Source organism: Oreochromis aureus, linkage group 3 (genome assembly GCF_013358895.1).
Source record: "Oreochromis aureus strain Israel breed Guangdong linkage group 3, ZZ_aureus, whole genome shotgun sequence".
Lineage (NCBI taxonomy): Eukaryota > Metazoa > Chordata > Actinopteri > Cichliformes > Cichlidae > Oreochromis > Oreochromis aureus.
The window spans coordinates 25,262,675-25,278,157 of record NC_052944.1 but is presented as its reverse complement, the minus strand read 5'-3'; the positions used below and the strand labels follow the sequence as shown (position 1 = coordinate 25,278,157).

The following is a 15,483-nucleotide window of genomic DNA, read 5'->3' as shown; positions in this document are numbered from 1 at the left end:
ATGATGGGCTTTTTCTGTAAGTACACGTCTGACATTGTTTGAATGGCAGCGATTAATGAAAATGTTTCTGATCTGTGAGAATTACAGTGTGTCACTGCTTTAACCTGTTTACCTGAGAGCTGGAACAAAGCAGACTTGTGATTCTTTAAGTGTTTAAATGTTTGATACACTGCTGCTTTTTGCATCACTTATAGTTACACACTGTGTTACAACAGACTTTTTATGTTTATTTTATTTTATTGACAAACAGATTACTGGTTAATACTGTTTATCTTTAATAATGTCTTAATTTATTTTAGTTTTGATCTTGTCAGTTGTAAAATGTCTGATGAGGTTTTATTCATTATTTTAGTGCTCAGTACTGTCATCTGTGGAAATGCTGAAGGTAAGAAATGATTATTTTCTTCCTGTTCATATATGTAGCTGTTATCTCCTACAATAATATCCTCCCTGTGTTTACATGTTATCTTCTGCACAGGCTCAATGCTTCTATTCAGCCTGTGCAGTTAAACATAAATGGCTTCAGTAAGCGCTCCATGTGGAGACTGTGGCGTTCTTCAGAGCTTTTACTGATGTACCATTTGTACCACTTTCATTCTGTAAAACTGTAACAACAAAACAGAGCAGGTACATTTAATCTCAGTGTAGATGCACAAATGTCACATGACCAATGCAAGATCATAACATTAACAATTAGGGTTGCCAACTCCCTGAACAATAAATAAGGGACACCTCGTGGCCAGGGCCGGGCGACCCGATTGTCTTCACCCTTCCCAGTGTGGTGAATTGTTTTAGCTCTTTTTTTTGTGTGTTAAATTATTTATTAACCATTTGACTTGAAGTTGATTTAAGTAGATGCATATTCTTTGTGATATGAACACATGGGAAACAAATGATCATTTAGTCATTTATTTTTTAGCGCAAAATGACAACATTAACACAATAAAATAGGTCTCTTTCTTAATGAGAAGCCTGTCATGCTTAACTTTTGAGAATATAAGTAAATCTTTCTTTAAAAGAACTCTGTCCTGCTTAACTTAAAATTATATAAATTAATAGAAAACAATAGCACAAAAAACATTCTTGTAACAGTGCACATTTAGTGCATTTAGTGCAACTGGCTTCAGTTGAGGTATTATTTCAGCTTTTCTAATGCTAATCAGCTGCTCCCGTTTGTAAACCCGCTTGTTCCCATGATTACGCATCATAACTCATCATCATTATTCATCTATGTATCACTTTTATGTATTAGTCATCTATTTGTTGTAATCATCTATCCTTGCAGTTGTTTATTACACAAAGTAAATCATATTATCACACTTCTGGCCACATAGCGTTGATATATTTTGCACTATGCTACTGTATATTACTGTATACTTGTATTCTATTGTAAATATTGTACATCTTATTACTCTGTTCCTCTGTCTCTCTTGCTGCACTGAGCGTGTGTGTGACAAAAGAGTTTCCCTCGGGATAAGTAAAGTTCTTCTTATCTTATCTTATATTCATTGCACATGCCCATATTAAAAAACAATTATTAAAAAATACAATGTTTACATAACATATCTGCTTCTGCCTGGTGGACAACAAATTGGTTAAGGGTTCCCCAAGCTTTCACGCCCCTCATTTTCTTCATGTGCCCACCACTAGAAGCATGCTGCTTGATGTCAGTCAGTCCACCATGGCCTATGGAAAAAGTGCGCCTGCACACAGTGCAGTGCGCTTTATAGGTGTAATCGCGCACTTTTTCCAGCCAGGTGTTTTCCTTTTCCCATTCCTCCCAGTACTTTTGCAGCATTTTTTTTTCTTCCTCGGAGGGGAACAAACATTGCTGGTCTAAGGTGTACTGTCGTCCGAGACTTGCATCGCAGTGTTGGCGTTTGTTTCCCTGTTGGCCTTGCTTCTTGTTGTGGTCATCTGTTGTCTTCCGGTATTTTCTCCGCAAGCGACCTTTCCTCGACCAGTGAGATAAGTGGTCATCTGAATTGTCATACTTGTGCGTAAGTGTGCTGTCAGCGCATTGGTCACAGAGCAAGAGAGGGGCTGGGAATGATGTTTTCAAACAAAGTGTTAATTCCATTAACATTTATAGACTACTTTTGATTCTCACTGTATTACGGGACAAAGTGCGTCCTTTATTAGCTCAATACGGGACGTGTACTTTTGTTTCTAAATACGGGACGATTCCGTTTTTCAAGGGACGGTTGGCAACCCTATTAACAATAAATGGATAAAGCCTGTCAAGTAATGTAGGGAGAACCACATGCTGACATGTTTTATGCTAACAGGCAAAACAAAGCACTAACAGTTAGCTTACAGTAGTAATGTAACAAACCTCACAGACCCACAAGAAGGACAGAGCACTAATATGTAGAAACAATCCATCATCTGCCCAAACTTACACTTTATCCCTTCTTAAGAGCAACAGATGCAGAACTATCACAGACACGGAGCAACCACCTTCCCGCTCTAGCCATTATTACTCGGCACTTCCTCCATTTAACCACTAGATGGCGGACTTTGACATGGACAGACCAGGAAGAAGCGGATGAATAAATGTGACCCGTCATATAACAAACTTGAAACAAACTATATTTCAGGAATAACCTGAGGGACAAAATATTTTAAATTATACAGCTCACACTCCACTGAATTTATTGGTTAAGATATTAAAATGATCATATCAAGAGTGCAACCATGTGAGCAGATGTTTCACTCAGCCGATACACAAACTTTATATTTACTAGAGTTTGTTGCCTTGAAACTGACTAATTTCCTTTTCATGAGTATTTATCTGTCCATCCTCACAGAGCACGGTTATGATTCACAAGATACTGATGAATCGGGATATCAGTCCAAAGAGCAACGAACCTCAGGTACAGCTGATTGCAGCAGGAGTGTATGTAGTGCAGATTATGTCAGTTATATTAGCATGTGTGCTGACTGCCTTAGTGTCCTTTTTTGTATTAACTCTTGGAGTTCTCAAAATCCTCAAAATGAACTGGAGGATCAATCTAATTTATTACAGCACAGCGTGATGAGTTTAGGGTAAATGCAGGTAACTCTAATCTGATTATTATTAAGTCATAATAATCACTTATTATGAATTTTTACTCTGTTATTTATAGTGTCATGGTGTGCTGTCTGCCTCAGTGTCCTCTTGAAAAAAACCTCTTAAAGTTGTTAAAGTCATAAATGAAAAAGGCTTCACATACACAAGAGTCTTTCATCATTTTAGTCTGAGTGCTTCTTCCTCGTCTTTTTGTTTAGTTTTTTAAAAAATTATTTCCTCTTTAATTTGAAGGTTTGGTTTCTTTCATGTTTAAATTGTCCTGCTGTGTCTTCTCAGTCTTTGTGAACACTCATGTGTGTTCATCTCTTAGTTGTTGCTATTGACAGTTTATTTATTTCTAGTTTTACGTTTTGATTCTTTGTATGTATTTTCATTTTTAGACGATTTGGGTATTAAAGTTCAGTTTTATTTAAGTGATTTTGCTTCCTGCATTTGAGGTCACACCTCTGCACTCCACTCATTGTTACAGAGACACATATTTACAAGTCTGTGGACTCTACTGGAAGAATGGACACAAAATACTTGTTTCTCAAATTTGGTGTTTCTATGATAGTAGCTTAGTTTGGAGATTTTACTGTAGCAAAGTCATGTGTACATATATAAACTCTTGTGTGCATTTTATTATCTCTGTGTGTGTAATCAGGTTTGTAAATATGTCAAAACATCTGTGTGCACAGATATTATCAGCTGGAAAGTCTTAAAGTTTTGCCTGAAGCACTTAAAATCCAGACATGTGGTGAAGTTACAGCTCACCTGCTTTCCAGTTATCTGTTTTATTACTTGTGACTTTTGCTGCACGTCTGCTGTGACAGTTCCACAGATGAGTGTGGAAGGTTTTCTGTTAGTCATGTTCATTAACCCTGAGCTCAGGCTCACAGGCTCAGGCTTTCTGTCACACTCAGAACAAACCACCAGGTGGCGTATTACTCAGCCAGGCTCACCTGCTCTTCACCTTGTATTTGAGTCACAGTTGCAGTAGGAAATAAAACTGCAGCTGGAACATCTGTGTGGCAGATGTGGTGGGTTTTTCCTTCTTCCACTAAAAGGGCCACAATAATAGCCTCATATTTTTCTAACTTACAGAACTTAAAATCAAGGCCACTCTGACAGCAGACAGCACAACCACACCAGCAGGGGGCAGTGTGACGCTGACCTGTGATGTGAAGGATTCTGCTGACATAGAATATGAGTTCAGAAAAACCTCATCTGAAAATAAGATCATTTCTTTTAGCTCTAAGAGTGCAATCTCTGTCTCTGATGGAGGCATCTACACCTGCAGAGGAAGGAGAAGAAACACAAGTTTAGTCACAACTAAAAGCGATTCAGTCGTCATTCAGGAAACTGATGAGTTTAAAAAACTTTTTGAGAGTTGAAAAAGGTCTTCTCCCAGTTGTAGAGGAAATCACTATTCACTAATCACCAGCACTTTAACCACTAAATCTGTCAAATTATTAATTGTTAGGCTCAGTACATCGTTTCACCTTTGTTCAGTCTTCAGATCACTTACAGACACAGAGGAGTTCATGGTGCTGTTTTGTATTTTTAGAGGGATTTAAAAACAGTTTGTGCTCCTTTCCTGGTTACTGAACCTTTACTCTTAGTTTTTCTTTGCCAGTCTAGTTTTGACTTTGGTGCCACATGAAAACTTTGTATTTCACCATTTATGAACTAATAATCACTTTATGAGAGCAGAGCAGCCTCCAGCTTTGAATCCATCACTGGAGGTTTAACAGCATTGTTAGCAAACAACAGCTAACTGATGACTCATGGATTATATTTATAAATGTGTAATATGTAAATGTAAAGATGTAGAAAAAAGCAAATAGTGAAATATAAAGATCATTAAATTACCTGGTTTAATTTATTTTTAAAATGTGTTGTTGATTTTCAAGTCAAAACTATCAGTCTGCTAATGATATATTTTAATTTGATCAGCTCCTCCTAAGCTCACTGTGTTCCTGCAACCATCCAAGACTCAGTTATACAGCAGTGTGATATACAGAGGTGAGACAGTCACTGTCAGATGTGAGATTCAGGGAGGCGAAGGAGCTCAGTGGACGTATGAATGGAGTCGAGGCCAGTCAAACATACGTTCAGCATCCACAGAATACACAATCAGCAGAGTTACTGAGTCTGATGCTGGAGAATACAGCTGCCGGGGCAGACGAGGCTCTTCCTGGACTAAGTGGAGTGATGTCATCACATTGACTGTATTGCGTAAGTTGAACATATTTCTCTCATTTTAATTTCAAAAACAAAACAAAATAACTTCAACAGTACTGTGTGTTTCTTTTTTTAGTTTAGTGTCTAAAGCTTTGTACAACAGTGCTTAATGCCATTATAATACCATTCAGTAATCACTCACAGTGAAACATCTGGAATAGAAAAAAATCACATTTTTTCACATGAAATAATAAACTTTCCCAATTTCTTTATGTCTTTTGCTGCAAATGCAGAGTTTGCATCAATGTTTCAAAACTGAATGTGAGCTACTGTCCTCCAAATAAACTCAGACAAAACTTTAAATGTTGTTGTTGAAACACTTTGGCTGAACAGATGCTGAACAGACGCTGAACAGATGCTGAACAGATGCTGAACAGATGCTGCCATCAGCTGCTTCTCTGCTGGAACATTTCAGACAATAGCAAAAAAAATCAGGAATAAAAGAAACTCAGCTGTATTACTGTCATGTCCTCTCTACAAGGCAGAGACCCAACATGAAAAGACATCCATTTTCTCTGAGTCACAATCAGCCACAGAACAAAACGTTTCTATACAGAATAGATGTTTTGATTATTCCACAGATTTATAAAAACAACATTAAGACCAAAACACACAGAAGACACAAAGTGAGACAGAAACAGAAAACTCAGGGTTATTGATTGTTGTCATTCACTCTGCTGATTCTAAATATCATCAAATTACCTTTTTTAATTTTTCAAATAAAAATGATTAAAAATGATAATTATCATTAACAAGAGCAAAAAAAAAAACAACAACAAAAAAAAACAGGGCAGTTTCAATGAGGATTTTCTATAATTCTGCTAATGATATATTTTATTTGAACAGCTCCTCCTAAGCCCACTGTGACCCTGCAGCCATCCTGGACTCAGATATACAGCGGTGAGACAGTCACTGTCAGATGTGAGATTCAGGGAGGTGAAGGAGCTCAGTGGACATATGAATGGAGTCCAGCCAAGTTAAACACACCTCCAACATCCAATGAATACACAATCATCAGCGCTACTGAGTCTGACAGTGGAGTATACAGCTGCCGGGGTAGAAGAAGCTTTTCCTGGACAGAGTGGAGTAATATCATCACACTGAATGTAAAACGTAAGTTGGAGATATTTCACTCACACTATGTGTTTTAATTTATATTCCAGAATGTTTTATTAAAAAAGATTTAAAAAAAAATTGTCTTTCAACAACACTGAAGGCTTTTTTTGTTTATTATCAAAACAGTAATCACTCAAAATGAAACATCTGAAGAATGAAAAAGATTTTGTTAGTATGGAGAAAAAATGAAATACAAATGTAATTTTCCCAGTTTCTTCACCTCAGTAGCTTCACATGTGCAGCTACTGAGATCAGTTAGTTCATTTGTTTTTTGCATTTTTGAAGTTAATTCATTGAAGTTTCAGGTTTGACTGTAATTTGGCCTCATTTTATTAGAGATTATTAAATGAATCACAAATAATGGTTTTGTTAAATGTCAGAACATAATTTCTTAAAGACCTGCTTCATAAGGTTTTTATAAGTTATACATTTTGCTGGGCCCAGCCTGCTTAATGTTTTTAACTGTTTCCTGTCACACGTTTACATTTATGATTATTTTACAAAGTCTCAGCATGAAGACGCTGCTAAAAAAGTTAATTTATATCAAATGTTGTAGAAAACAAATGGTGGCAAATCTACTGCTGTGTACACTAGAAGGGGCTCAGTCTTATTTATGCTTCTTCTTGGACAGATAATTGAGACACATGCTGCATGTTTTCATGTTCATGCTAATGACACACATACACAGTACTTGCACTTAGACCATGTGACCTGTGATGATTTCTCTTAATGACTGTCTGTGTGAGGTTCAAACTAAATGTCAGCTAATGTCCTCCAGCTACACTCAGACAAAACTGTAACGTTGTCACTGAATCTCCTGAACACATGCTGCCACCAGCTGATCTCTGCTGGAAGATTTCAAGACAACAACAACAAAAATTCAAGTGAAAGAAAAATACAGTTTTGTCTCCTTATCACAAGACAAAAGCAGTCATATATTTATCTTTTAGGAAATAATTCAAAAAGAATAAAAAATGTTTTCTCATTTAAAGACAAAGACACTATTTACATGTCTTATGTCCTCACACCTGGATTCAGAGGAACCACAGAGACACGTTAATATTGCAAACCATGCCGATCCTAAAAATATAACACTGTGCAGACATGGATAAATATTATGATTAGATACTGTTTTATTTTTCATTTCTTTTTAAATTGTGCACAAGACCCATGACATGTGTACAAACTATTTATTACATTTTTGTATTTTTAATGATTGAAATTTAAATTCTTATCTATAAAATGGTGCAGAAGACATTTTTACTGCTTAAATTACTGTTTGTAGTTATGCTATTAAATAGTGGCAAATATAACCTAAATAATTATTTGGATAAACATTTTTAAACAAAGAAAAGCCAATTAAAATATGTCTCTGTGCTGAGACCTGGTGGAACTAAAAAGGTTTTAATTCTTTCAGCTGACTGAAAGCTCTCACCACCTGCAACAGTCACAGGCAGCTTCCTGCAGGAACCTGGTTACAGCAGAGGTCTTGCATCTATTTTAACCCTTTTATATGCCAACACCTCACTGCTGATATTTATGGCAGCTCTGAACTATAATTATTTATGGTGGATCTGTCTCCTCCTGTGCTTGTTTATCATCCCCTCAAGTTAAACAAGGATTTTATTTCCACCCTTTTCTTTGGAATCATATAAAGATTTGACTGCATTTTAACTCTTCGGGATTTTAATGTTTGCTGCCCATCAAACTCCTATAAAACACCATTCCAACAGATGACATTAAAAAAAGTTTTACAGTCTATTTAAAAGTTTTGCTAGACTGCTGTGATGACATAAAATCATGGTTGGCAAAACATTTTTTAAATATGTAAACAATCAAAAAACAGATTGTATTATTTGAACCTTCTGACCCTCGTTTTGCTCTTAAGTGTAACCTTGTTCCTCTGAAAAAGTTCAGAACTCCCTTTGTAAAAACTCTGCAGGTGATCTTTGATGACAGTTTCTCATTTGAGAAATAAATAAGTTCTGTTGTAAAAGCCAGACTCTGCCTCCTGAGGGCCTTTGCAAAAATGAAGGACATTTTGTCATCTGCTCACTTTGAGAAAGTAATTCATGCATTTACTTCATCCATGCTAGTGTGATATGCTTTATTTTGGTAGCAGCAGGCTGTGATTGTTTAATTGGTTGTTTTTAAGTCTCTGAATGGATTCACTCCCTCAGAGCTCTCTGATCGTTTAAATAAACAAACTCCAAACAGAACTCTAAGGTCAGCTGATAAGTTGCTTCTAATTGTTCCTAGAAGCAGACTAAAACACTGTTATGAAAAGGCTGTGTGCAGGCAGGAGTGGTGATATGAAGGACCCAAAATGCAGACTCACGGAAACGAAACGTGAACTCAAATACAGCTTTAATGCTGAACTCCAAAAAACTAACAAATCTGAGACTCCAAGGTAAACTTTACACAGACAGAACACACAGCAGAATAAGGGCAGATTACGACACGGACACAGAGAAACACAGGGCTTAAATACACAGAGGGAGCAATCAGGGAATGGGTAACAGGAGGGAAACACAGCTGGGGCAAATCAGGCCTAACGAAACAGGGGAAGCAAAACCAGATACATTAACATAAGATATGCACCTCCAAAGTAAAACAGGAAACATAACACAGACTGAACTTGAAGACACAGACTTACAGGCAGACACTGCAACAGAGGGAACAGAGACATAAACCATAAGACAGAACTCTAACAAAGAAACCAAAGACTAGAAATGATAAATAATATAATAAACTCAAAACTCTGGGTCAACGACCCAGGCATCCTAACAAACACAGGCTAAGACTAAGACTGGGCCTTTGTGATTGTTTTGCCTGAACTTTGGCACAGTCTGCCCTTCAAATTACTCTTTGATTACCAAATAAATAGTGTAAAAAAATACAATTTCCAAGGGGCCTCCCTCAACTAGACACATTTGACATAAAAGACTCACCTCCTTCTTCAGATATCAGCGGGCTGGTTCAAGTTCACATTCAGAGTATTATGTAAGTTGGACACAGTTCACTCATTTTAATTGATACTGCACAATGTTTCATCCAAAAACACAACAAAATACTTTGTATTTCAACAATACTGCAGGTTTTGTTTTTTCATTTTGTATCAAAAGTAGCATAAAACAGCTTTTAATTTAACTATAACAACATACAGTTGTAAGAAAAAACATATTCAGTACATTTGTTGAAAAACTAAATTCAGATTTAATTATCCCAGTTTATTCAGCTCAGTTGCTTTTCATCACTGCAGCTCAGTGTCATGATGCAGATCTTTTGTTTTAGCATTTTTATTTTTTCTAATTCCTCAAAGTTTCCATTTGACTACAATTTGGCCTCATTTTAGGAGAGACTGCTCTGCTACGTTAGCCTTTCTCTAACTGCTGGTATGTTTACTCATAACAGCAGTTTTTTGATTTGTTCATCTTGTAATTCCCAAATTAAATATCATGAATTTATGGCAAAGAAAGAATTTTTTTCTGAATGAAGATTATTTGGATATATTGGAGGTTTAACAGCATTGTTTGCAAACAACAGCTAACTTACAGCTGATAGGTTACATGTTCATAAATGTATAAATATGTAAATGCAAATATGTAGAAATAAGTAAACAGTCAAATATAAAGATCAGTAAATTACCTGGTTTAATGTATTTAATAAAAACAAAAAGTTTTATTGTTGATTTTCAAGTCAAATGATCAGTCTGCTAATGATATCTTTTTATTTGAACAGCTCCTCCTAAGCCCACTGTGACCCTGCAGCCATCCTGGACTCAGATATACAGAGGTGAGACAGTCACTGTGAGATGTGAGATTCATGGAGGTGAAGGAGTTCAGTGGACGTATGAATGGAGACGGAATGAATGGAGACAAGGCTGGGTAAAATTACATGAAACATCCAGTGAATACACAATCAGCAGAGCTACTTGGTCTGACAGAGGAGGATACAGCTGCCGGGGTAGACGAGGTTCTTCCTGGACAGACTGGAGTGACATCATCACAATGACTATATTATGTAAGTTGGGCATATTTCACCTTTGTTTTTAATTTCTATTGCACAATATTTAATGCAAAAACAACAAAATATCATGTCTTTCAATAAAACTGCAGGCTTTGTTCTCATTTTAGTATCAAAAGTAGCGTAAATTAAATTTTAAAGTTTTACATAAAATCCACAGCAATCACTCACAGTGAAACTGTTATGATACGGCTGTGTGGCAGAGAGGATGTAGGACACAAACGCAAAACAATCAACAGAGGAATGAACTTAAAATGCTGCTTTATTGCAGTGGTAGAATTTTCACGAAAAGAGAAAAACTTGCAAAAACAAAATGAAACTAAAAACTGGGAACTAATAACAAAAACACTGGGAAACCTGTAAACTAGCGACAGAGATCTCAGTGAGCACGGAAACACGCAGCATGGTGAGGGGACGACATGACACTGACCGAGAGAAACACAGGTCTAAAATACACTGAGCGAAATGAGGGAATGAGACACATGAGGGGAGAACAGTCGAGACCAGGGTGAAGCAAAACTAGAAACAGTGACAAAGGACAAGCGACCGTCAAAGTAAAACAGCAAGTATAACACAGACACGGACTATACTGAACAAAGGGAACACGGAGCACAGAGACCAGAGAGACAAAAGACACGACTAGGGTGGGTTTGATGATCTATTTTCCGATTAAAATCAATTCTAGCTTGAATAACGTGATATTGATTCATTAAAATCCTGAATCTCAGGTTAAACCACAAGATTTCGACAACCACCAAACAGCTAAAACAGTAAATGAGAGCAGGCACCTGCTGTGATGCTCACACCTTTGATAAAGTCTCACAAGTGTCAGCTTTGTTTTTATAGATATAAAAATATGGATATGTACTGATAAGTGATCAGAATGATAATATTTCTGACTGTCTGAGGCAAAATTTCCCCGATTCAAATCGAATCGACTTCTAGAAATCAGTGACGATACCAACCCTGGACACGACTGACTGGGGAACAAGAAAACACAGTGTTGCCTCGTTTATATCAGGAGTTAAATTCTAAAAATAATCCACGATAGGTGAAATCCGCGAAGTAGCCAACTTTATTTTTTACAATTATTATAGATGTTTTAAGGCTGTAAAACCCATCACTAGACACTTATTCACTTTTCTCAGACAGGCATGAACATTTTGTCATGATATGAGTGAACAGTTGTTGTTTAAGGTGCAGTTCATGGTGAAGCCACCGGAGGGTGGTGTGGAGATATAATAAAAAAGTGATGGCTAAAACCTAAGACGGTGTCATGTCTGCTCCCTGAACTAATATCGTAACATGGTGTCAGAAGTGAACTGATAAGGCTATACAAGAGTGTCGCACACATGGAAGGGCTTGATTTGCTGCAGGGGAACCTCTCGGAAAATTGGAGACGGTTTCGGCAACGGTTCGAGCTGTATCTCGCGGCTACAGGAGGTGCTAGCAAGCCACCCAAGGTACAGTCTTCACTATTTCTTCACGTTGCTGGAGAGGAGGCGGTTGAAGTGTACAATACCTTCACGTTTGCGGAAAATGGTGATGAGCATAAGCTGACGAAAATAATGGAGAAATTTGAGGAATACTGTAACCCAAAGAAGAACATAACCTATGAAAGGTACAAGTTTTTCACGTGTGTGCAAGAGGATATGCCAATTAGCCAGTACATCACGGAGCTAAAGCTGAGTTGTCCAAATGCAAGAATCCCTCATCAGAGATCGCGTAGTGTGTGGAATTACATCGGATGCAATGAGAGAAAGGCTGTTAAGAGAAGATGACATTACTCTCGAAAAAGTAATTCAGCTTTGCGTTGCAGCTGAAACCACTAAAGCTCAAATCAAGCAAATGCATGAGGAGGATCACAATGCTCAAGTCTCTGCACATGAAAGTAAAGACGTAGATGCAGTGAGACATAAGCAGACATGCAAAAAGACAGACAAGGTAAGATGAAACCGAACGACAAAGACCAAGCAAGCACGTTTAATTGCAAACGATGTGGAACTAAGCATGCATCACGCCAATGCCCTGCTTATGGCAAACAGTGCAAGAACTGCGGGAAAATGAATCACTTTGCCAGAATGTGTAGATCGAGAAAAGTGCACACTGTCGCCGATGAAGCCACGGATCAGCAGGCAAGTCTGTTCACTGGGGCTGTAAATGCAAAAACACAGACACGAACAGATGAATGGACTGTAGAAATAAAAGTTGGCCACAAACCTGTGAAATTCAGAGTCACACTGCTAGCGATCAAAGATTTGTGTAAATTTGACAAGCTGAACGCATTCTGTACTGGACAGCAGCGTCCTTTATCGCAATCTTTCTTGCGCTACGGACCGGATAATGTCAGACAGTATTTTCACGGACCGGCCTTTAAGGTGTTGCGGATAAATACATCAAATTAAAATGATACGACCAAGACAAAAACTGTGGTGTTTTGTAAATTTAATAATAAACATGAATTCACTGTGTACTTGTGTAACTTTATTAGCAGCGTCCTCCTGAAATGCGCCAACAACATTGAGAGTAAGATCCTCTCTCTCCTTGATGCTCTCTGATCACTATGGTAACACGTAAATATTTCTTTCAAAATAAGACACAAAACTACGAAAAAAAACAAAGTACATGAAAATATATAATTCACCATGACGCTAAATCAGTGAGAGCCCTGTGCTTGTTTCTCTGCAACGAGCCGGTCCCACCTGGACATAATGGGGGACAGTGACACCTGAAGTGTGTTGCTTTTGCTCAGTCTGCTCCGCAATTTTGTTTTGGAAGCTGCAACTGCAGAAAACTCCGCTTCACACAGTTATGTCAGAAATGGCAACAGGGTTTTTAGTGCTGTTGTGGCAATCTCGGGGTATTCTCGGGCTACACCGGCAAAGCTCATAATTTACTCATAACAACCAGGAAAAGATCCAGGGAAACCGAGTTAACAATAAAAACTCTGAAAACCATAAATTTCACACTCCAGCCTCAACTCTTGCTGCCCGGTAACAAATGACTCACGGTCCCGGCGAGGCCGCGAAAGGTGAACCGTGTTATAGCGAGGGACCACTGTAATACAAAATCAAAACACTGGTTCACAGACCCCGGACTGTGACAGAAGCATGTGGAGTTGAAAAACATATTCAGTCAATTTCATAAAAAATGAAACAAATGTAATGATCCCAGTTTATTCAGCTCAGTTGTTGCACATGTGGAGTTTTCATCAGTTTTCAGCAGAGCGGAAGCAGACAGTGGTTCTCTGCCACTTTTATTGACCCAGTTTTCTCCTGTTTTGTGGACAGCCAGGAAGGTCTGACATTGCATCTTCCAGGGGCCCGTTCTTCGTACCTCGCTTACTACATCCAAGATCAAATGACACATCCAAGATCAAATCATCGCGCTAACTTTGAGCTCGCTAATCCGGTTCTCCGAACACACCTGTTGTTGACGATTAGTATAGCTGGATGAAGTAATCTGAGATCACTGGGTGTCTTAAAAGGGGCTACGCATCGATAGTAGAAACATTGATCGGCAACCCTGTGATTGGTCGACGAAGATGTCGAAGGAGCGCGCTCAGTATTTCACGGCAGCAGAGCAAGAACTCTTGATTGAGGGATTTCAGGAGTTTCAGAGTTTAATTAAAACGCAGGGGAACACTGCAAAGGCTGCAAAAGCAAGGAGAGAGGGCTGGCAGAAAGTTGCTGACAAATTAAACTCGTAAGTAATTTATTATATTACATTACATTATATCCTCTTTCACATTAGAGCCACAACAGGACCCACTAGAACATGGGAAGAAGTAAAAGTGAAATATAAGAATATTCGACAGAATGGTAATATTTATCACTTATATTGCTTTTAGTCTCTTGAAAAGAGACCCTGAAATAATCTGTTTGTTTATAACAGCAACCAAGAAAAGGGCAGAGCAAATAAAGACAGGTGGTGGTCCTGCACCCCCTCGTCACACCCCGGCTTTTTGTACTGTGACATTTATTGACATTGTGGGTTTTTTGTGTGTAGTTTTACATAACACTCCATCACTTTTACCTGTTCCCATGCAAGGGGTGACTGAAGCATGCACAGTAAGTTGGGAGATTCTAGATAGATAGATAGATAGATAGATAGCGAGAGAGTTACGTAAATAATACCCTCACGGGAAAATCGATATCTCTCTATGAGCACACTGTCGCGCTGAGCTAAAGGATCCTGTCTATCCCGCAATATCCGCTGAATTCTGAAAACTCTCCTTATCAATCTTGCACCTTCCGCAATGGGTTGCTCGCGTACAAACGGACAGGACATGGCTGCGACAGACTTCCCAAATCCACCTTCGCTTTTATAGTCGTGGTCTCTCATCTTGATTACACGAAGTAATTTTTATTACTACTCTAAAATATGAATTACATCTGGAATGTTCAAATACATGTAATAGAATGCTTAATAGTACATTTCCCTTTTTTAAGGAAATGACCTGTATGTATCTGTATGAAATCAATAAAAGAATCAAATGCTGCATTATCTTTAGTTACATTGATAATATTTATTTATGGTAAAACAGTGGCGAAATATCGCTGTTGCTTTCATATAACTGCAGCGGACATACCTGAGTGGCCGCGATCTAATCCTGTTTACATAAAGTAAACCTGCTCCCGAGCAGGTTTACGCTTACGGATCTGTTGCTATGACAGCAAGTCCCAGATGAGCTTCGGAGAACCGAACGATCCAAGATCACGCGAAATCGTCAACATTCAAATCCGGCTAACTTACTTAGCGAGGTACGAAGAACGGGCCCCTGTTCTTGATCAGGGACATTTTACCCTGTGTTTTGTTTCTAGGAAGGGGGAGAGTTTTTGTTTGTTATTTTGGCCTTGGAGACCCTGATGCTTTTAGCTTCCTGGCTCAGCTGTGTTTATTGTGAGGCTTTTGCTTTTTTTCAGCTTTGTAAAAATAAACCCTCAATTCAGCAGCAGCTGTGTGGTTTTTGCGTGCGTTACACACTTTTGTGAATGAATAATCCAGCTGTTAGCACAGCGAGTTTACAACATGATGCACATTAA

At 38.1% G+C, this 15,483-nt stretch overlaps 1 protein-coding gene across 1 annotated transcript in view; it reads left to right on the top strand.

Moving 5' to 3' along the window:
- LOC116311487 (basement membrane-specific heparan sulfate proteoglycan core protein-like) overlaps positions 1-15,483 on the top strand; it is a 681,374-nt gene that overhangs the window by 630,458 nt on the left and 35,433 nt on the right. Inside the window, exon 10 of the mRNA XM_039599749.1 lies at positions 10,154-10,435. Coding sequence (XP_039455683.1) covers positions 10,154-10,435 — 282 coding nt within the window. The remainder of the gene's footprint in view (positions 1-10,153; positions 10,436-15,483) is intronic.